Source organism: Lontra canadensis, unplaced genomic scaffold (genome assembly GCF_010015895.1).
Source record: "Lontra canadensis isolate GAN:19392208 unplaced genomic scaffold, GSC_riverotter_1.0 scaffold247, whole genome shotgun sequence".
NCBI classification, from domain to species: domain Eukaryota; kingdom Metazoa; phylum Chordata; class Mammalia; order Carnivora; family Mustelidae; genus Lontra; species Lontra canadensis.
The window spans coordinates 354,027-375,643 of record NW_022631241.1 but is presented as its reverse complement, the minus strand read 5'-3'; the positions used below and the strand labels follow the sequence as shown (position 1 = coordinate 375,643).

Here is a 21,617-nt window from a genome sequence, read left to right as displayed (position 1 = left end):
CACCCCTGGATTTCTCCCACTCCTCCCACCTGGGCACAGATGCAGCTTGGTGAGATTTGTGAGATGGGCAGCAGCCACAGCATGAACTTGAGCCCCAGGGGAATGCACTGATACTCTCTCCCCTTGTTGAATTTTATACTTTGTGACTTAATTACCATATTTTATCAGAAAATACCCCTTAAATGGGATTTTTTTTTGAAGGACTGTTTCATTCTACTGTGTGATACTAATTTAAGAATCACAAGTTTTCCTGGGAAAATATTTTTTTGAATTAAAAAACAAATAAAATTAGAAATCTGCTTGATAGTTTGCCAAGGACTTCAGTAACAACTTTAATTACTGGTTAAAAAGTCAAAGCAACTGGGGTGCCTGGGTGGCTCAGTGGGTTAAAGTCTCTGTCTTCAGCTCAGGTCATGATCTCAGGGTCCTGGGATCGAGTCCTGCATCGGGCTCTCTGCTCAGCAGGGAGCCTGCTTCCCTCTTTCTCTCTCTGCCTGCCTCTCTGCCTACTTGTGATCTCTGTCAAATAAATAAAATCTTAAAAAAAAAATCAAAGCAACATTTCATATAATATTCTTGGGTTGGTTTATTAACGAGGTTGCTGAAAGAAAATAAAAACCCAGAAGTCCACTTTTCACAAGTTCAAGAGAATGGGGTTAAAAATTAGTAGCTATTATATAACAGCCCTTAAAACCCTTTCTTCTTAGGGACTGGGATTTGTATTTGATCAGTATTTCGACTCTGTCTAGGTCCAGTCAGTATTAAGGTGTGTGTGTATGTGTAGGTATATTATATATACATATACATATATACATATGTATATGTATATATATGTATATGTACATGTATATGTATATGTATATGTATATATAAATTTGCTCACTTTAGTCTCATCCCAAATAATTCTCAAAATAACCATCTGAAATGTTAATTACACATTTCTAACTTAAACTAATATATAACCACTAACTTACACTAGTACATAACCACTAAAATTCTAAGTGTTTACCCTAAGTCTAAAATCTTTAAAACTATACATATATCAGAAAGCAACAGATGTAATAAGGACCAGTACGGTCATGTGCAACTTTCGTGTCAGTTAAATATATCCGTGTTTGTATTGGTCACAAAGTAAAGTTAAAGCTACTACAACAGATCATAATCAGAAGTATGAGAACACTGCTCTAGTCCATCAGCAGAAACACATAATCATTGGTGACTAATCTGCCTACATTTTAAAACAAAGGCTTCAAAGGTGTTATTACGATGTGAACATACTGAACAGGTTTCCACGTTTCACACGCACCATCCATAAAAAACTCTGAAACTCAATTCATGGGTTTACCACATATTTATTACCAGTACTCAGTGGGAACAAAATAATCTTCAGGTGGTTACTTCTGTTTTTTCTGTTTCTTAGCTTGTCCACTTTTCTTTTGTCCTTTCTTTTTCTTCTTAATAAGAACAGCTTTTTCTCCAATAAACAAACTTTTAGAAGGTCCGACATTTTTTGAAGCAAAATTAAGTCCCTGCTTATTAGGTTTACTGACATTCTTCAAGCCGGGATTTGAATTTGATTTTAATTTTTCTTTATTAACAGAGCGCATCACTCTGAGTTTTCTTCCCATCAATTCAGAATTATTTAATTTCAGAGCAAGATGAACAGCATCTGTATTCTGCAATAAAAATTAATATATTAATTTCCACCAGAAATTCCTCTGCAAAGGAACTACTAAAATTGTGACCTGAATGGATTAGAACAATTTTCCAGCTTGCCCATAGACTTCTATTTCCATCTCCACGAGAGCCAATCCCCTGGGTTACACCAGCTGTGCTTGAAGTGCTGTTTTCATCATGATCCTCAGGAGTCTTCCCCCAGGAAGCACTCAGATGCCTTGTCACAACCTGACAGGCTTCATCTTTCTCATTGTAAAAGGGAAGCTTTGGCCAATGACCTTGGTTACATGCAATCTTTTAAACCACTGAACCCTCCCCCCACCCACCCACAGGCTCTTTCTGCAGAAGCCCCACTGTGTTAGCTGACTTGAGAGAAGGGAACAGTCTCTGAGATGTTCAACTAGATGCCTTACAGCCCTCTGTTTAGATCTCAAATTCTATTACTCTTTTATTATACCATAAAACCACTAAATGCTAACAGTCCTGAATATTCATGAAATTTTTGTTAAGGACTTCACCACCTTATCAAGTAAGAGTAGACAGCAGAGAGACAGTAAGGTTACTCCAACACAGTCAAGACAGAAACAAAAGGCTATGCCCACCTCTGTCAAAAGCTCTCTGGTAATAAAACACAGCAAGAGTACTAAACATGGCCGCATCTCTTTGATGAGGGAGCAGAAGGCAAGCTGAGGGCAAAGCACAAGCGGACACCTAGCAACCCAACCCCCAGTATCCCCAGTAGGATGACTGTGAGATTCCTCAGGTGTTCTTGGTTGCCCTTAAACTAAGGGAACGCAACCCACGGAATGGGAGAAGATATTTGCAAATGACATCTCAGATAAAGGGCTGGTATCCAAAATCTATAAAGAACTTCTCAAACTCAACACCCAAAAACCAAATAATCCAGTCAAGAAATGGGTAGAAGACATGAACAGACACTTCTCCAAAGAAGATAAATGGCTAACAGACACATGAAAAAGTACTCAACATCACCAGTCATCAGGGAAATACAAATCAAAAGCATAATGAGATACCACCTCACACCAATTAGAATGGCAAAAATTAACAAGATAGGGAACAACAAATGTTGGCGAGGATGTGGAGAAAGGAGAACCCTCTTACACTGTTGGTGGGAATGTAAGCTGGTACAAGCCACTCTGGAAAACAGTATGGAGGTTCCACAAGAGGTTAAAAATAGAGCTACCCTATGATCCAGCAACTGCACTACTGGGTATTTACCCCAAAGATACAGATGTAGTGAAAAAAAAGGGACACATGCACCCCAATGTTCAGAGCAGCAATGTCCACAATAGCCAAACTGTGGAAGGAACCGAGATGCCCTTCAATAGATGAATGGATAAGGAAGATGTGGTTCATATATAAAATGGAATATTACACAGGCATCAGAAAGGATGAATATCCACCATTTGCATCAACATGGACAGAACTGAAGGGGGTTAAGTTGAGTGAAATAAGTCAAGCTTGGAAGGACAATTATCATATTTCACTCATAAGTGAAACATAAGGAATAGCACGGAGGACTACAGGGGAAGGGAGGGAAAACGGAATGGGAAGAAATCAGAGAGGGAGACAAACCATGAGAGCCTCTGGGCTCTGAGAAACAAAGTGAGGGTTACAGGGGGTGGGGTGGGGAATGGGGTAACAGGTCAATGGGCACATGTTGTGATGAGCACTGGGTGTTACACACAAATAATGAATCGTTGAACACTATATCAAAAACTAATGATGTACCATATGCTGGCTAACTGAACATAATAAAAAAAATAAAAAGAATAAAAACTAAGGGAAGGGGAAAACAAATGGTTAACTGAGATCATAGGATGTGAGTGTCCTTCGGTTTATAAGTGTCTTAATCATTCACAAAGAGAAAGCATCCTTATCAACAGCCTAAATTCCAGAGACCCATGGATTCAGTTTCCTGGAGCCCTAACATCACCCTCCCCTCCACAGTGATGTGGGAAACAGAGGCAGAAAGGAATGTAAATAAAATCAAATTTGTTTTTAACCTGTAGCCTACTGACAAATACTTGGACAGGCAGAAGATAACATTCCTCCAGGGAACTCTCAACTACATTAATGTTAATGCCTCACTAGAGGGAAAAATAAACTTCCTTAGCTTGATAACTGCCAGGCCCACAGGATCCTGGGAGTCTTCTTTACCATAATAAAGTCCTTTTGGACACCTCCCTTTGTCCTTTCCTCCCCTAACTCCCAAGTATTTAATCAGCTACCTCTCACACTTAAAATGCAGTCATTTCAGCCTTCCTGTCCCTTGCTTTCATAAAATCACCCTTCTGCGCCAAAGACATCTCAGGAATTCTTTCTTGGCTGTCAGCACTGCATCCCAACACCAACATTCCAAAAACTATGGGGCTCAGGCTTTTCATCTGGACTCCTAGCTTCAGAGCAAACTTGGTGAGTGCTTTCTCTTCTCTTCCTTTACTCTCATTTCAGGGGTTTTAAAGGAGTACTAACTGGAACACTTCCATGCTGATTGCTCAGGCAATCCTTTAGCCTGTGGCTACCTTACCAGGAAGAGAAAGCCCACCTTTTGGCTAGAAGTTAGTACCCTGGCAGAAACCTGATGCCTTCTCTTTATTCCTGTCCTTGTACAAAGTTGTCTGTCTTGGGCATGGGACAGCCACCCCAGTGACTAGCACGGCTGCCAATCTTAAGACCGGTGTGAGGTTTCCTCCTCATTGGTGTAAAGTGATCAGGTCCACATCTCTGGTCTAGCAGCTTCTGGCCAGGAGACCTCCACCAGGAGCCATAAGAAACTAGTACCCAACTGAATTAAAACCCAACTGGGGAGGTTTCCTAGAGAAGCTGGCTGTAAAGACTACATGTGTTGGAATGTCACTTAGATCATGATCGATGTCAGTCTTTCCTGGTCTGTCACTGTCCTCTACTAACTACTTAAATCATAAAATTGGATAATTTCCCCTTGTAAAATTGGTTTTCTAGTGTTTTCCGTGGGTCAGAAACAGCAGGTTCTTCATGGCCTTCACAGCAAGGCAAACTCGGTTCATAGACCAGGCCTAGGATGCATCTGGTCACGTTTTGCGACCGATAAGGCAGAATAGTGATCAATAGCGATTTTCATTTGAGGGACACCTCTGGTAGCTTTGACACCTGGAACCTCTGATACACCCTGTGCGGGCTGCCACCTGGGAGCCAGCTGAGGTAGGGGGAGGGTTTGCAAGTTGTCTGCGCTTTGTCTTCCGCTTGCCTTCTACTCCCTGATCATCTTGACCTAGTCGGTAATAGCCTGTTGGGAATCTAGCCTAAAGAAGTAATCAAAATCTGCCAGCAAATATTTGAAGAAAAAAACCAACCACTCCAATTTCATTATTACAGGGAAAAGGGAGAACGCTGCAAATTTCCAACATCAAGGAAAAGACAGTATAAATTATTTTACATCACTCGATGGAACGTACTCGCACAACAGAAAACAACACAAAGCAGGTTGCAAAATGTGCTATGTGTTCACAGATACAAGTTCAACTATATATAAGACACAGAACCTGAAAGGAAACGTATTAATGTGTGCTTGTAGAGGGAAGAAAAACTTAAGTGCCATCAGGTAGTATGTATATTCTAATAATAAAAGGCATGAAACATTGGGTAAAAGCTAAACATAACCAACTTTGTATAAACACTAAAATTTCCTTCTACCTGCATGAACTGTCAATTCTTGGAAGGAATGTCCTTCCAAGACATTCCTTAATGTCTTAATGTCCAATAGCGAAAACATTATTTAATAACATTACTATGGAGAAAAAGGGAACTAGCAAGGCTTTTGGGGAGGTGCAACCATAGGAACAATTCTCTATTATGGCAGGTATGAGTTCAGGTTTCTGAAGATGGCATCTGAAGGTGATGGTGACCGTTATGTCTGAGTGATGAAAGAGCAGTGACAGCCTGTCCAGCACATTTCAGAGGACAGTGACAATGCACTAGTCTCCCATACCTCAAAGAGCACATAGCCGAACCCTCTGCCGACTCCAGTAACTCGGTCTCTCACAATCCTCACTGCTACAATACTCCCACAATCCAGAAAGTGTTGCTCAACTGCAGATTCTTCAATTTCTAAAAACAAATTCAACGAAAGTGCAAGTAAGGACAGGATCGCCTTAGAAAAAGCTGGAGATGCTAAATAATATAGCAAGTTAATATAATATAGTTAAAAGAGCAAGCCCCATGAAAATCAGTCAAGTTAACATTCTACGCTTTTTCAAGATAGTCTTAAAACATTAAGTCTACTCTATTATTTTAATGATAAATGGGTACTTTTATTGGTTTAAACAAACTTACTGTATGGGAGATTCCCCACAAACACTGATCTCTTGTCTCTCTGAAACATAAAGAGGGTTGATAAAAATCACTGAAGCAGAAAATGGAAGTCATCCTAAAGTTCACTTTTTTTTTTTAAAGATTTTATTTATTTATTTGACAGACAGAGACCACAAGTAGGCAGAGAGGTAGGAGAAGGAGGGAGGAGAAGAGAGGGAGAAGCAGGCTCCCTGCTGAGCAGAGAGCCCGATGCGGGGCTCGATCCCAGGACCCTGGGATCATGACCTGAGCCGAAGGCAGAGGCTTTAACCCACTGAGCCACCCAGGCGCCCCCAAAAATTCACTCTTGCTCTCACCCCAAATCTGACTGGTCTCCATCTCCTGATTTAACCACACACCAGTCCCATTTGATTGTTTCTTCCATCTTCCTGCCCAAAAGCGAGCGAGCATCGGAGGAAGGAGCTTTCTGTTCACACTTTGCACTGACACATGGTAGTGCTCACGAAGGGCGTGCTAGACTGGCCAGCTCTCTCCGTGCTGGGCCAGACAGCAAGTATGTTGGGCTTTGCCAGCCATGTGGTCTCTGTTGTAACTCTCCCCTCTGCCTGTCACAGCACATTAACACATAACCTGATGGGTACGGTTGTGTGCTAATAAGACTTTATTTAAATTAACACAGGCTGGGGCGCCTGGGTGCCTCAGTCGTTAAAGCGTCTGCCTTTAGCTCAGGTCATGATCCCAAGATCCTGGGATCAAGCCCAGCATCAGCATCAGCATCAGCATCAGCATCAGCATGGAGCTCCCTGCTCAGCAGGAAGCCTGCTTCTCCCTCTCCCACCCCCCATGCTTGTGTTCCCTCTCTCTCTGTGTTTCTCTCCCTCTGTCAAACAAACAAATAAATAACACAGGCGACAGATGGATCTGGCTCTCAGGATGGGTCAAGGATCAAAGCCAGAGAGGTCTACCAGGCCTTGGTCATTTGTCAGCTAAGTCACTGACACCCAACTCTGATTCTGTGCTGAGCTCTTATAACGCAGCCTTCATTCACTGTGAGAGACCTTTGTAAATTGCAAATCTCCTGCATTTAAACCTGTGGGACTGCTCCCGGACAAAATCCAGACTCCTCAGCATGGCGGGCCACAGTCCTCATGATCTGGCCCCTCCTATTTCTCTAGTAGCAACTCTTACTGCTGCTTCTCCTCACACTCTATTGCTAATAACTGTATCAAGCTCTTGCCATTCCTGAAGCAACTTAAGTTTCGGCCCCCACCACATCTACTGTTTAAAATTTCTTGGGCCTAGGTAACACTGACTCATCTTTCAAGTCTGACAGAGCTCCTGTTCTCCTGAAGCCTTCCTTTGTCCCTTCTTGCTGGCACCTCCCCAAGTCAAGCGTCCCATTCCTAAGCTGACAAAGCATCTTGTGTATTTATCATAAAACAGCCCATCTGTTTGTCTTCACCTCTAACTGTGAACTTCTAAAGGACTAAGACTATATATATGCATCAGCCCTGCATGCCTGACACCCGGTAGAGACTCAAAAACAGTTTAAGGAGCAGTTTAACTTTCTTGATCTCAGTACTTGAAATAGGGTGCTGGCCCTGATGGTCTCCAATCCCTTGCAGGCTACCTCTCTCTGATTACTTGATCTGGGGGTAGCGGGGCAGGGAGAACCGTGCTCTCAGAAGCTGTTGACTGAGGTCCCTGTGCCACTCTGGGCCCCAAGGCTGTGACCACACAGGGCAAAAGTGTTTCTTTCTCGGCTTCCCTCACACTCACCGCTGATTCCACTCCTCTCTTAGCAAAAGCTCAGAAGAAAGCATTTCTCCCTCTGAGACTCTAGTGAAGTTCTTTAAACAACTCCAGTACCACTTACAGATGAAGTCTCGGATGCAAGGTCAACTCTAATCCGAAATCCATCTGCGATTAGGGCACCATTTCTGCATTACAAATACGAAGGGGGAAGATGGCTGTTAAAAACGAGCACAACTACAAACTGTAATATTCACTCTAAAGTCAAACCAAAGAATAAAGCACGTGTGCTCAGACATACTCAAACACAATCATTCTGCTTAAATCTCAAAGAAGTGAAGTTACCTTTTCAATGCTTTTGTAGCAGCGCGCTCGTCCTTAAACACTACATAAGCATTAATATTTTTCTGATCAGGATGAATTTTACGTCTGCACAACAAAAAAAGACAGTATGAAATCTTTTAATCTCAAAGTCACTAAAACAATACGGCTTGTTTCCTACTCACTCTCAATCAACACATACGACAAGAATTCCAGGGGAAGTTTTATATCTTTTAATAAATCTTTGATAACAACTCAAAAAATAACACACAACTTTATACATGTCACCTGTGCCTTATTCGTCATTGATCACTGTGAGAGAGTGAGCAGGCCCCCGTGCCATGCTATAAAGCTAGGAATGAGAATCTCAGATGCAGCTCTGTACCTAACACACATGTAAACAGATGTGACAGCTAACTTGACCTGTCCTTTTTACAGCAAAACGGAAACTACACAAACGTGTACAGCTTAGAGAAATATTAAAGATCAATATCCTTGCGGCCATTGCCCACCCCAAAGCCTCTGTCTGTGCCTCCCCTCCTTCAAAGGTAACTACCACCCCAACTCTTACAGAAACCATTTCCTTGTGTGGCTACACAGTTTTACCATTCAAGTATGTATTCCTTTATTTTATTTTATTTTGTTTTGTTTTATTTTATTTATTTATTTTTAAAAGATTTTATTTATTTATTTGACAGAGAAAGAGATCACAAGTAGAGAGGAAGGCAGAGAGAGAGGGGGAAGCAGAGTCCCTGCTGAGCAGTGAGCCCGATGCGGGGCTCGATCCCAGTACCCTGAGACCATGACCTGAGCCAAAGGCAGAGGCTTAACCACTGAGCCACCCAGGTGTCCCACTTCATTTTATTTTTTTATTTGAGAGAGAATGAGCGAGCAAGAGGAGCAGGGGGAGGGGCAGAAGGAGAAAGGCAGACTGCCCACTGAGTGGGGAGCCAAATGTGGGGCTCGATCCCAGGGCCCAGAGATCATGACCTGAGCCAAATCTGAGTCAGACACTCGACCAGCTGGGCCACCTAGGCGCCCCTATGGGGTTCTTCTTTTCTCTCTCTACCTTACTGTTCAACCTATCGAATTTTGCAGCCTGGATTTTGTTGAGTGCAAGCCCACAGTATAGTTCAACATGTACCTCTGTCCTCCCTATTTCCTGGCAAACTGGCAGTCAGATCCAGAGGTTTGATGGGACTCAGACTGGACCCCTTTGTCCAGACTGGAGGTAGTGCTATGTTCTTTCAACGGGAAGCACGCTGTGACTGATTTTTACTCTTCTGTAATGACAGCAGCTATAGCTGCTCCGTGCCTACACCCACTAATTCACTAGGTTTGCAGAAAGGTCACATAATTTAGATGTGAACAATCAGCAAAAAGGGCCTAGTAATGATCACTGATTCTCTCTGAAGCCATGGACCTACTGTCTTTGAAGTAGCAAAAATGCTAATAAACAAATGAGTACCATCAAAAAAGGTACTGGGAAACGTCAGGGCATTTCTCCTGGCATTCTGTAATAATATGCTACACTAAGAGTTTTATATTGATAAAACCAGCTACGGTTTACTGAATGCTTCATACCAGGCACCATGTTAGACATTTTATGTATTTCATTTAATCTCACATCTCTGACATGGGTGTTACTTTTCTGATATTATGGATAAGAAAGCTGAGACTCAGAGGAGTGCCATGATCACAAGGCAAGGAGTGGCCAACCTAGGACTTAAAACAAATCTAGCTGACTCAGAGAGTTCTTCCTTCAGTCCTGCAACACTGGTAACATCCTAATCAGTATGTCCTAGGGCAATCCTAGTGTAATGTTCGCATCCTCCCCAAATTTGTAATGTTGAAATCTATTTAATGCCCAATGTGATGGTAACAGAAGATGACGCCTTTGGGCGTTGCTGAGGTCATGGGGGTGGAGTTCTCATGAACAGGACAAGGGCTCTTAAAAAAGAGACCCCACAGAGCTCTTAGCCCCTTTTTTATCTTACAGCTTAACATTTTTATCTTACAGCACAAAATGTGAGGCACAGTGAGAAGGCACTGGCTAAGAGTCAGGAAGCTGACCCTCACCAGAATGCAACCATGCTGGCATCAGATTCTCTGACTTGCCAGCCTCTGAAACTGGGAGGAGGAAATTTCTTTTGTCTGTAAAGCCATTCAGTCTGTGCCATTTTGTTATCGCAGCCTCCACAGACTAGGACAAACCCCAAAACAACCTAAATGGAAAATGACTTTAAAACTCTTAATTGTACTGTTACTTCATGATAAAAGACCTTTTCTTGGCACAGGGAATGAAGAGGGCCAAGAATGCAATACTGCTCCTTTCTACGTGGCAAGAACATGTTTTGTATCAAGGCTGATGATTTAAAAACACTAATGACATTTAGAGTTCTACCTCTACGTAGAAGGTAGAAAGCCAGGAATAGCATCATTCCCACCCTAACAGTAAGAAGCCAGACATCCTATGACATTGTGACTTTTGTCGAAGTCATCAGAGCTGAAGACAAAGGGAAACCAAGCAGCTTGAAAGCTAAGCAAAGACAGGCCCATCAGAGGAGAGAGGAGGCAGCTCTGGCTCACAGGACAGGTGCCAGACAAGCCAACTGGATCGATTTCAGCTAGGATTTAATAAATTGCTAAAGCATAGTGTGGGCTGGGCCTGAAATGAATCTCTCGGATGCTGCCAACCCAGGGATGCACACCCACTAGCAGTCTCTGCTCACTGACCTCTGCTGGAGTCCCCGGGAATGACTTGAGGGCAGGCGAGAGCCCAAAACAACCACGGGGTGTGGGCTACAGAAGAGAAGAGCCAAGGCTCCCGTGGGAAGGGCACAAAGCCCCACCTCAATTCTCCCTGTGGAGAGGGCGAAGCTGCTGGGGCAGAGGCAGCAAACTCTGTTACCCCCAGAGTACCTACTGCAGGGCAAAGAGTGGGAAATGTTCTCGAGCACAAGACCCACCAAAGGCACAAGACAGTGGGGCTGCCACAGGAGGGAAGGCCAGCTGGGTGTGCACAGATACACAGACATGGTCTGCCTGCATTTGAGGCTGAATCAGGACAACAGAGAACCCCGCTACCCCCGACCAGACGACCCAAAAACCGCACTCTCTGCATTGGATCTTCAGTAAAATTTAAAACTTTTGCTCTTCAAAAGACACCCTTAAATAACTTAACCACAGGCTGGGACAAAATATCCAAAACATATACACATCAGAAAAAGGTCTTACATCCACAATAAAGAGCTCTATACAAGTCAGGGCACCTGGGTGGTTCAGTCGGTTAAGTGTCTCGATTTCCCATCAGGTCATGATCTCAGGGTTGTGAGACTGAGCCCTGTACTGGGCTCCACACATGAAGCCTACTTAAGATTCTCTCTCCCTCTCCCCCTCCCCACTCTCTTAAAAAAAAAAAAATTAAAAAAATTAAAAAGACAAGCTGCCAGAAAATGGGTAAAATTTTTGAACTGACACTTCTCCAAAGACTAGATACAAACAGCCAATAAGCCCAAGAAAAGACACTCAGTATCTTTAGTCATCAGCAAAACAGAAATTAAAACCACATGACAAACCTTCTGAATGGCTAAAATTCAATGACTGACAACAAGTGTTGCTGAGGATGTGAAGCAACTGGAGTTCTCACACAGCTGGTAGAATGCGAAACGATGCGACCACTTTGGATATTAATCTGGCAGCTTCTGAGAAAAGCGACATATACCTACCACAAGACCCAGCAATCCCACGCCTCCAGATACTTTAGGAAGAAAAATAATTTGTACACCAATGTTGTTAGAACCTTTATTCATGACAGCCCCAAACTGGAAATAACCTGAATATTCATCAAACTGGTCAGTGGATGAACACCTTTTGGCACAGCCACACCATGGAATACTACTGGGCAATTAAAAAGAAAAAAAAAAAAAGAACAAGCCACTGAACATCCAACAGTAGGAGCATATCTCCAAATCATCATGCTGAGCAAAAGAAGTAGGTAAGAGTACCTCCTGCATCATGAGTCCATTTACATAAAATTCTAGAAAATGCAAACTAACAACAGAGACAGGGAGGGGGTCAGTGGTTGCTTGGGGATGGGTGGGGATGATGATACGCAGAGTGATGAAGTAGTCAGTATCTTGGGCATGGCAATCACTTCATGAGCACATACATATGCTTAACCCACAGAATTATAGATTTCAAACATATGCAGTTTATTGAAGGTTAAGTTATATCTTAATGAAGTAGAAACACGCTAAAAGAATCGGCTATATGAAAAGCAAAGTATGTTTTACATGGCAAAAATCCTCCAAGCAAAAGAGCAACGGAAAATATTTCTTAATTCAAATCACTAAAGGCTAATTTCCTCAACATTCCACATCAGTGAGAAACAATTCAACAACAACAAAAATGGGCAAATGATAGTAATAATTTAGATAAAAGGACACACAAAAGACTCCTGAATATATGAAAAGATGCCTGCTCATAAGAGAAATGCAAATTACAAGTATCACTTTTCAACTATCATTGAAAAGCTCAAAAACATACATTTGTAAAGGTACAGAAATACACATAGGTTACCATCTCTGAGATAGCAGTCAAAATGACAAATGCAAATACCCTTTTGGCCAAACAATTCCAATACTAGAAGTTTATCCTAGAGACAATTCTCACATGTACAAAATCACATGCAAACAAGGTTATTCACTCAAGCATTATCTGTAATGGCCACAAGACCGGAAAAACACCTCAACACCCACGAGAGGAGAGTTTGTTGACACAAGTTATCATATACCTTACAGAATATAGAGTAGCTCTGAAAAATAGGGAAGCAATTTTTACACTGATAAACTGATCTTCAGTTTACAGTAAGTGGAGAAAAGGAAATGTGGAGTACACATACTGAATACCACTGTGTCAAAAGTTATGTGTGTGGGGAAGAACGTATATGTGTATCAACTTATAAATGCATAAAACGTCTCTAGGAGGTTATACAAAAAAGTAAAAATAACAGCTGCCTGAGGCAGGAAATTGGCATAGGGAAAAGGTCTAGGAGAGAAACTTTTCACTGCATGTGCTTTTTTATTTGTTTTTCAAAATAAGCTCTATACTCAGCATAGAATCCAACGCAGTACTTGCACTCACAAGCCTGAGATCAAGAGTTGGATCCTTAACTGAAAGGTTAAGGTGCCATGAAAGTCTATTATTTAGACTCTCATGGCATCATCAAAGTCTATTATTTAATACAACTATATCTATAGATGTAATCTGTATACTTATTAATATATCTATATCTAATACATACAACTCTGCTTGTAAAATTTACTATTTCATGTCCTTAGGAAAAAAACACCAACATTAGAGATTAATAGGAAACCCTGCACAGAACTGAAGGCAAATGAGAAATAAAGGTTGAATACTTTGAACTTACATGTTATAATTCAATTACATTTAAATTTTTAAGATTAATGAGAAATAAAGGAGTAGTAAGGAAACTTGAATGTCTTATCCTTGGCATCAGGTAGATAGGAGGGTAGGGGAAAATCCCCTGAGAATATGAGCCACAAGCCATACTACCAGCATGGTCCCCAAACCCTCAGAGAGCTTGAAGTGGTCTTGGGCTGGCAGTACCCATAGGTGACTGACAGACACAAACATTCTCTCTGGGAAAACCTGACCAACCAACAGCAACTATGGGGCATTCCTGATTTTCAGATGCACCCTGCTTCAAAATGTTAAGATATGGGAAAATGTGTGCCTTAGAACTGACAAAATACAGTATTTATGATTTACACTGGAATAGCTAGGCACAAAACTTTCTTATTCTCTTCCAAACACTATGCTCGATTAAATGTCCTTGAAATTTCTCATGGCACATTTTTCCAATAAGTTGTCTTATAATACTTTCTGTCACTCTACCATTTCTGTTAAGGCTTAAAGACAAACATCTGAAAAGTTTATATGCTATTACAAACATAAGAAAATGGTCCAGTACAATGTCTTACCCAAATATAAAAACCCATGAAAACATGATCTCAACTTTTAACCAAAATTTAAGAGAGTTTAAAACTACTCCCTTTTTGTAATTATAAACTTACTTTATTGCTGCCAACTTTTTGGACAAAGTTCCCTCCGCTGGAATCTTTTAAAAGAGAAAAAAAAAGAGTATTAAGGAAAATTCATTATTTGAAATATTACTTCAAATTAATATTTTAATTCATTGAATTCTAAATATCTTATTCTGATGTGATGTGATTAAAAACATTCAAGGGAAATACTGCATCCTCTCCTAACGTTATATGAACGAGACCTGGTGGCTTAAGACAAAATCTTCCAGTGATATAGGACCATATTCAGTTTTCATAGCCATTAACCCTCCATCTAGATGGAAGTAAACATAATGTGCCCTGACTATGTCAGATGATTCAAGGAGTCTCTGGTCATGAGGGAGCACTGAAGTTGAAAATGCGTATGAAAAATATAAGGAAAACATTTATAAAATAAGTTGGAAAAAGGCAACATTTCTAAATTAATATTTTATGGTAAATTCTACAGGATTTTAAATATACTGAACTAAATTGGTAAATAATGTAAAGACATACTATTTCATCCATATGCTAAGAGTTGATATATGCTATATGCCAGCTGGCAAAACAAAACAAACAAAAAAACACCACCAACAACATGGTATCTTTAATTGGCCAAATAGGGGAAACCCCCTTTACATTCAAGCTCACTTTTATCTTCAGACATACACAGCATTCCTTTAGTACTACCTAACAGTGAAGGAAAAACCTGACCAGGGTTTTTCCCTGACAACTTTATGGAAGAGATGGAAATTCAAGTCAGTGATGTTCTGGAAACAAAAGTCAAATATCCACCCTCCAACAACGGTATCATTTCACTATGTGAACTCATTAAATTATGACAAGTCCAAGTGTCAATACTATATACTAAGAACACCACTTCTCTTGGGCTAGATTTGAACCTATTGATTCAAAAGGCTGTGTTTCTCCATCTCACTAATACCAACATGTTAATAAGTCTGACTTAAATGCAATACATTTTAAGATTTGCAACTTCAAGGTGGGGAGAACACATACCAGAGAACGAAATCGTACAGATTCTATTTGTCCATATTCTCTGAAAAATGACTTCAGCTTCTAAAACAAAAAAGTATACATATACTTTAGTTTACTTTCAGAACATCAAATAAGTGTTATAAAAAGGATTAAGTAATCTGATAATTATCTTATCTGATAATCTTTTACTGTCAGGTTTTATTTTAAGAATATTTCAAGAATAAATGACTATTCAGTTGGAAGACAAAAAAATTCTTCTGAAATTTATACATATGCACATGTGTATACATATATATATTCATAAAAACACAACTCAAGTTCTTGTTACTACCCATAAGGTACACAACACTTTTTTGTTTTTTTAAAGATTTTATTTATTTATTTGACAGATAGAGATCACAAGTAGACGGAGAGGCAGGCAGATAGAGAGAGAGAGAGGGAAACAGGCTCCCTGCTGAGCAGAGAGCCCGATGTGGGACTCGATCCCAGGACCCTGAGATCATGACCTGAGCCGAAGGCAGCGGCTTAACCCACTGAGCCACCCAGGCTCCCGGTACACAACACTTTTGTTCTTCAATCTTTACCACATATAAACTATAAAAGTAAAAGGGTTTATTTTTGATTTAGTGAACCCCACACAATGGAAGAAACTTAGGATGTATTCATTCATTTACACAACATTCATTGAACCTCTTGCTATGCACTAGGCACCATTTCAGGTTTATATTCTAGTTACATGTAACAGAAGAGACAGCTGGAAGAAAGAAAAAACTGGGATAGAAGGCCACCACAACACATCAAGTAAGATTTACAAAAGATTGAATCAGAGCAGTGACTATGAAAATGGAAAGGAAAGGGTGTATTGGAATCAATCCATACAATGATGAATGTAGTCATTTTAATGAAGTTAAATGTTAGTAATTATTAATTATGCACTTATTCAATAAAGGAAGAGTATCAGTAAAGAGTAAACAAAGTTTGATTAATGTCTCTGAATCTTTACAACATGCAGGTTACACACTTACCTTCTTGTTACACGTGACAGGCAAATTCCCAACAAACACAGTTCTCTCATTCTTTAATCTCTCCTCCTCTTGGTTAATTTCAATTTTCTTCCTTTGATTTACAACTGTGTGATCTACATCATCAAGTACTTTTTTATCTGCTACTTTAATACCAGATTGAGAATTACTCTTTTTTTGTTCCTGTTTTTGATGAATTTCTTCTTCTAAATCAGCACTTGCTAGAGCATTTTCCCTTCACGAGGCAAAAAAAAAAAAAAGGGCAAAAAAAAGAAATAAGAGTCATTGACGTCAGGTGTAATATTTGACAAAGCACAAGAATCAGAAATATTTCCCAGGGCACCTGGGTGGCTCAGTGGGTTAGGGCCTCTGCCTTCAGCTCAGGTCATGATCTCAGGGTCCTGGGATGGAGCCCCGCATTGGGCTCTCTGCTCACCAGGGAGCCTGCTTCCCTTCCTCTCTCTCTGCCTGCCTCTCTGCCTACTTGTGATCTCTGTCAAATAAATAAATAAAATCTTAAAAAAAAAATTAAAAAAAAAAAAAGAAATTCCCACCTACTTCTGGCTTTCCCAAATATAAATGTATGATTCATAAATATATTTAAATTTAAAAAGCAGCATTATCAAAAAGTGACTGGTATCTTCAGAAAACTCAAGATTAGAAAAAAATGAAGCTCAATTTTTTTAAGATATGTTAAAACTGCCAGGTAACAGCAGAGCAACCAAACTTCATTTCAACAAAAGTTGGTTCATTTAAAGCTCTTGGAGATTTAGTTTATGCTCTATGAATGCCTAGTTTCATTCTTGGCTCTAGAACTCTAGGGGAACTGCTGCACTCCTGGTGGGGTCTATAAAGGTTAATATGGGCTGCAAAATACTTTATAAAAAGCAATCTGGTCAACTCACAACCTAGTCAAACCAGACTTCCTATTTATAATAGTTCTGTAATAGCTAAAGGACTACTTGTTAAAAGTACATTCTAAGATGGTGCATGTGGATAAGTGAGATCTGAGCGTCTCTCCTAACATAGAACAGGACCAGGATCTTCATTTTTTTTTTTTCCTTAAAGATTTTATTTATTTATTTGACAGAGATTAGAAGTAGGCAGAGAAGCAGGCAGAGAGAGAGAGGAGGAAGCAGGCTCCCTGCCGAGCAGAGAGTCCAATGTGGGGCTTGATCCCAGGACCCAGGGATCATGACCTGAGCCAAAGGCAGAGGCTTTAACCCACTGAGCCACCCAGGCACCCCCAGGATCTTCATTTTTTTAAGTTTGTTTTAGTAATCACTACACCCAGCATAGAGCTCAAACTCACGACCCCCTGAAATCAACAGTCACATGCTCTTCCAACCAAGCCAGCCAGGTGTCCCTGGGGGCTAAACTGGATAAGTGAGATCAGTAAGGAGACAGTTGTAATTGAATGTATCTGAGAAGACAGCAGACCAACTAGAGAAAGGAAGAGATTTAAATTAAAAGCATCATCAGGACTTAGCAGCTGATTAGATGTGTAGGGAAGAGAGAGTATAAGATGACTCCCAAGTCACTAGCTTTGGCAACTGAAAAGCTGGTGGTACCACTCGTGGAGAGAACAGGTCTGATGAAGCATTCTGACCTTGAGGTGCAGCTGACTCTTGAACAATTTGTGTCTGAATTCCACTTACAAGTGCCTTTTTTTCTAATAAATACAGTACAGTTCTATAAATGTATTTTCTCTTCCTTAGGAGTTTCTCATTAACACTTTTTCTCTAGTTTATTTTTTTAAAGATTTTATTTATTTATTTGACAGAGAGAAATCATAAGTAGTCAGACAGGCAGGCAGAGAGAGAGAGAAGGAAGGAGGTTCCCTGCTGAGCAGAGAGCCCGATGTGGTACTCGATCCCAGGACCCTGAGATCATGCCCTGAGCGGAAGGCAGAGGCTTAACCCACTGAGCCACCCTGGTGCCCTTTAGTTTACTTTATTATAAGAATATATACTATATATAACATAAAATACTTGTTTAACAACTGTTTATAGTACTGGTAAGGCTTCTAGTCAACAGTAGGCTCTTAGCAGTTAAGTTCTGGGGGAATCAGAGTTCTATGTGGATTTTTTACTGTGTGGAGGTCGGTGCCCCTAACCATTCCACTGTGCAAAGATCAACTGTATATAGAGGAAGATACAGGTGCAAATCCAACAGGCAAACAGATCAGGAGAGAAGTGAGAACGATGCAGCCATGGGAATAAAAGAGATTGCTCAGAATGAATGGTAGAGAGAGAAAAAGCCAGAGCAGGTGACCAAATGGAATCCTGAGGAAAATCAACACTTACAGGGCAGTCAAAAGAAAAGGTACCCACAATAACACTGAGAAGGAATGGACAAAAAAAGAGAATCAGAAGAGATTGCTATCAAAAAATCTAACAGCTGCAGAAAGAAAAGCAGCCATGTGAAATGCAAGCGAGGACTCGAGACAAAGGGTTACTGTCTATTAAATATGGCAACTAGGTCAGGATGGCTCCACGGAGCACTGTTTCAGAAGTCTGATCAGATCATAGAAAAACAAACACAAGATGGGATCGGGAGGGAGACAAACCATAAGAGACTCTTAATGTCACAAAACAAACTGGGGGTGACTGGGGAGAGGAGGTAGGGAGAGGATGGTGGGGTTATGGACATTGGGGAGGGTATGTGATATGGTGTGTGCTGTGAAGTGTGTAAGCCTGGCGATTCACAGACCTGTACCCCTGGGGCTAATAATACATTATAGGTTTATAAAAAAATTTAAAAATAAAAATAAACCACAACAAGCAAACAATCAGACTACAAGTTCATGGAAGATAAAACAGATCCAGAAAAGGAAGAGAACACAAGTATCACATTTTTCTGAAAGCTTGACTATGAAGAGAAAGACCGAGGGAATTATAGGTAGCAAACGGGGAAGCAGGACTATAGACAGGATTTGGTTTTGTTGGATTTCTCTTTTTAGGATGAGAATCTTGAGCACATTTGTATGGTAGACAGAGAAAAGACACAGGAAAAAGAAGAAAATGCATATACCTGATGGCACAATCCTTGAGGAGGCAGAAGAGGCCTGTGCTATTATACACATCACAGGTTACTGAATTAACCTTGGACAAAGAGGAAGACACCTTTCTCTAAGAGAAAGGGAAAGAAATTAAGGATGTGCATAAAAAGTAGTGGTTAGTAACTGTTAGCAATTAATAGCTCTCTGACTAGGTAACATCACTTGGGGAGAGAGAAACAAGAAATAAGGGGTTTGAAGAGAGTGGCTTCATGAGGAAAGTTACACGGGAATGTTGTGATGTTACTGCAATTTGGATCTTTTTTCTTTTAAAATTATTTTTATTAACATAGAATGTCTTATTTGCCCCAGGGGTACGGGTCTGTAAGTCATCAGGTTTACACACTTCACAGCACTCACCATAGCACATGCCCTCCCCAATGTCCATAACTTCACCACCCTCTCCCTACCTCCCTCCCCCAGACAACCCTCAATTTGTTTCCAGAGATTAAGAGTCTCTTATGGTTTGTCTCCTTCCCAATCCGATCTTGTTTCATTTCGCTATTTGGATCTTGATCAAATAAACTGTAAAGAAAACTTTTTTAAGCTAATGGCAGAAATCTGATCTCCGACTTAGTAAGTTTAAGAAAACAAAACTCACCTTCTTCACGGCTGAAATATTTACAGATTCAGATTACAGATCTCAGATTTGCTTCCACTTAGCGCGGGAGCGATGAACCGGGTAAAGATGAAACAAAACTGGCCAAGTGTGAGTAACAGCTGATGCTGGGTATATGAGGTCCCCCTCATCCTTTTAAAGTTTTGGAATGTACATGAAATTTCCCGTAATAAAGCTTTTAAGTTTTGGTAAAAATGAGAACTATGAACTGAGGAAAAAATGAGTATCGCAAGTCCAAGAAGCCTAATTCCTCTACCGTCTAACTTAACGTCAACTAAGAGGATTGTACTAACCTGCTGGCCACCCTTTTGTCTGCGTCAGAAAGTTTCTTCTTCGCTTTCATGTTGTTTGAAAGTCCTTCCAATAGTGGTCTCTGAATTCGGGATGTTCTTTCTTCCTCATCCCGTTTCCTTTTTCCGGTGTTCTCCTTTCAAAATTGAAGTTACGTTTGACCCCTCATCTTTTTCAATCATTTAGGAGTCTTTCTAAATTAGCAGGTTTTCTTTCCCACTGGATGTCCAGCAAGGAAACGTGACTTCACACTAACCCCACCTGCCCCGCCCTCGAAGCCAAGCCCAGCGAGGCAGAGAGAACGCTGGGACTCACTTTAGGCACCGGCACGTACACGGGCTGCAGCGGAGGTTCCGAGGAGCTGAAGAGGGACGCCAGCCGAGCGGCGCGGTCTCTGGGCCGCTGGCCCTGGAACAAGCTGCCGGAGACTTGTCCAACCACATAGTCTTCTGTCAGATTCCTGCCGACGCCACCGTCCGGGTGGTCCCTAGACACCGACGCCACAAGCTCAGCCGCGCCGCGCCGCGCGGCGCCCCACCGTTTCGCCCGCCCGAGCTCCCAAACGCCCACCTTCGCCCAGGCAGCCGTGCCACGCGCCACTCACCCTTCCACCGCACCTCCCTTTTTCTTCCGTTTATTCTTCCCTTCCATGGGCATGCTCACCCCAAGGCTTCCTGGACAGCAGCCTTCGCGCGCGCTAGCACTGCTGGCTCCCGGCCACTTCCGCTCCCGGGCCACGCCCCTTCCGCTCCAGGCCGCGTGGGAGCCGGAGACACCGGCCCGCCGGGGCAGGGCTTCCGGCACCGGTTTGGATCTCTTCAGGTCTGCGAGAAGGTCTCCTCGGAGTGAAGGAGTCTTCGGGAGTCCTGAGACCTGAAGTATAAATAACCACCAGCCAGGCGGGGTGTGGGGCTTCAGCTCAAGCGGACGGAACACACGGTCGAAACCCCCCGAGTCGCTGACGACGAGGGAGAAGGGTTTACCAAGAACGGCGGTTACAGGGATGTCGGCTACGGAACATTAACGATTGGTGAATCGGCGTCAGGCGTTCGTGGGTATTCTCTGCTTGGCTCTGGCAATTTTTTTGAAATTTGACACATTTCAAAGTTAAGTTTAAAGCAGTGGACGCCCCAGCCGTATCCTGCTCTGCCCTATTCTACCAGATCCTTGGCGCTCCGAACTCCTATTTTCTCAGCCTAACCTCCAGACTCCTCCCTCCAAACCGGCACATTATACCCTTTTTAATTTCTTGTTATTCCTTCACCCAAAATTATGTCTTTACTCATTTTCATCTGCAAAATCCTGTCCATTCTTCAAGGCCCAGCTGAGATCTCACTTAGGAAAAGTTCTTAGCTATTTGCAATAGATTTTTTTCAACCCTTCATCAAACCCTCTCTAGATGTCTGGGAATGGGTGTCTTACTTATCCCATTTTTGTACCCCTATTTGCTGTACCTAGTCAACATAGGTAAACTGATTTTT

The 21,617-nt window shown here is 41.5% G+C and overlaps 1 protein-coding gene across 1 annotated transcript; it reads right to left on the bottom strand.

Moving 5' to 3' along the window:
* Positions 1-1,332: 1,332 nt before the first annotated feature.
* Positions 1,333-20,832, bottom strand: LOC116862477 (RNA-binding protein 34-like). Its single transcript, XM_032849771.1, has 11 exons — positions 20,741-20,832; positions 20,452-20,623; positions 20,139-20,272; positions 16,172-16,403; positions 15,168-15,227; positions 14,163-14,206; positions 8,089-8,172; positions 7,868-7,931; positions 6,013-6,052; positions 5,669-5,787; positions 1,333-1,676 (listed from the first exon to the last, which is right to left on the bottom strand). The coding sequence occupies exons 1-11, from the start codon at positions 20,791-20,793 to the stop codon at positions 1,395-1,397; spliced, it is 1,284 nt and encodes a 427-aa protein (XP_032705662.1). The 5' UTR covers positions 20,794-20,832; the 3' UTR covers positions 1,333-1,394.
* Between the last annotated feature and the right edge of the window lie 785 nt (positions 20,833-21,617).

Bases quoted from the DNA above. Each gene is read 5' to 3' on its own strand.
- LOC116862477 (XM_032849771.1), bottom strand. From the start codon at position 20,793: ATGCCCATGGAAGGGAAGAATAAACGGAAGAAAAAGGGAGGTGCGGTG. The intron at 8,173-14,162 runs GTAAGTTTATAA...TTTGTTGTGCAG, and splicing joins AAAAAGTTGGCAGCAATAAA to ACGTAAAATTCATCCTGATC. The intron at 1,677-5,668 runs GTATGGGAGACT...TTTTTATTGCAG, and splicing joins TCGGCTATGTGCTCTTTGAG to AATACAGATGCTGTTCATCT.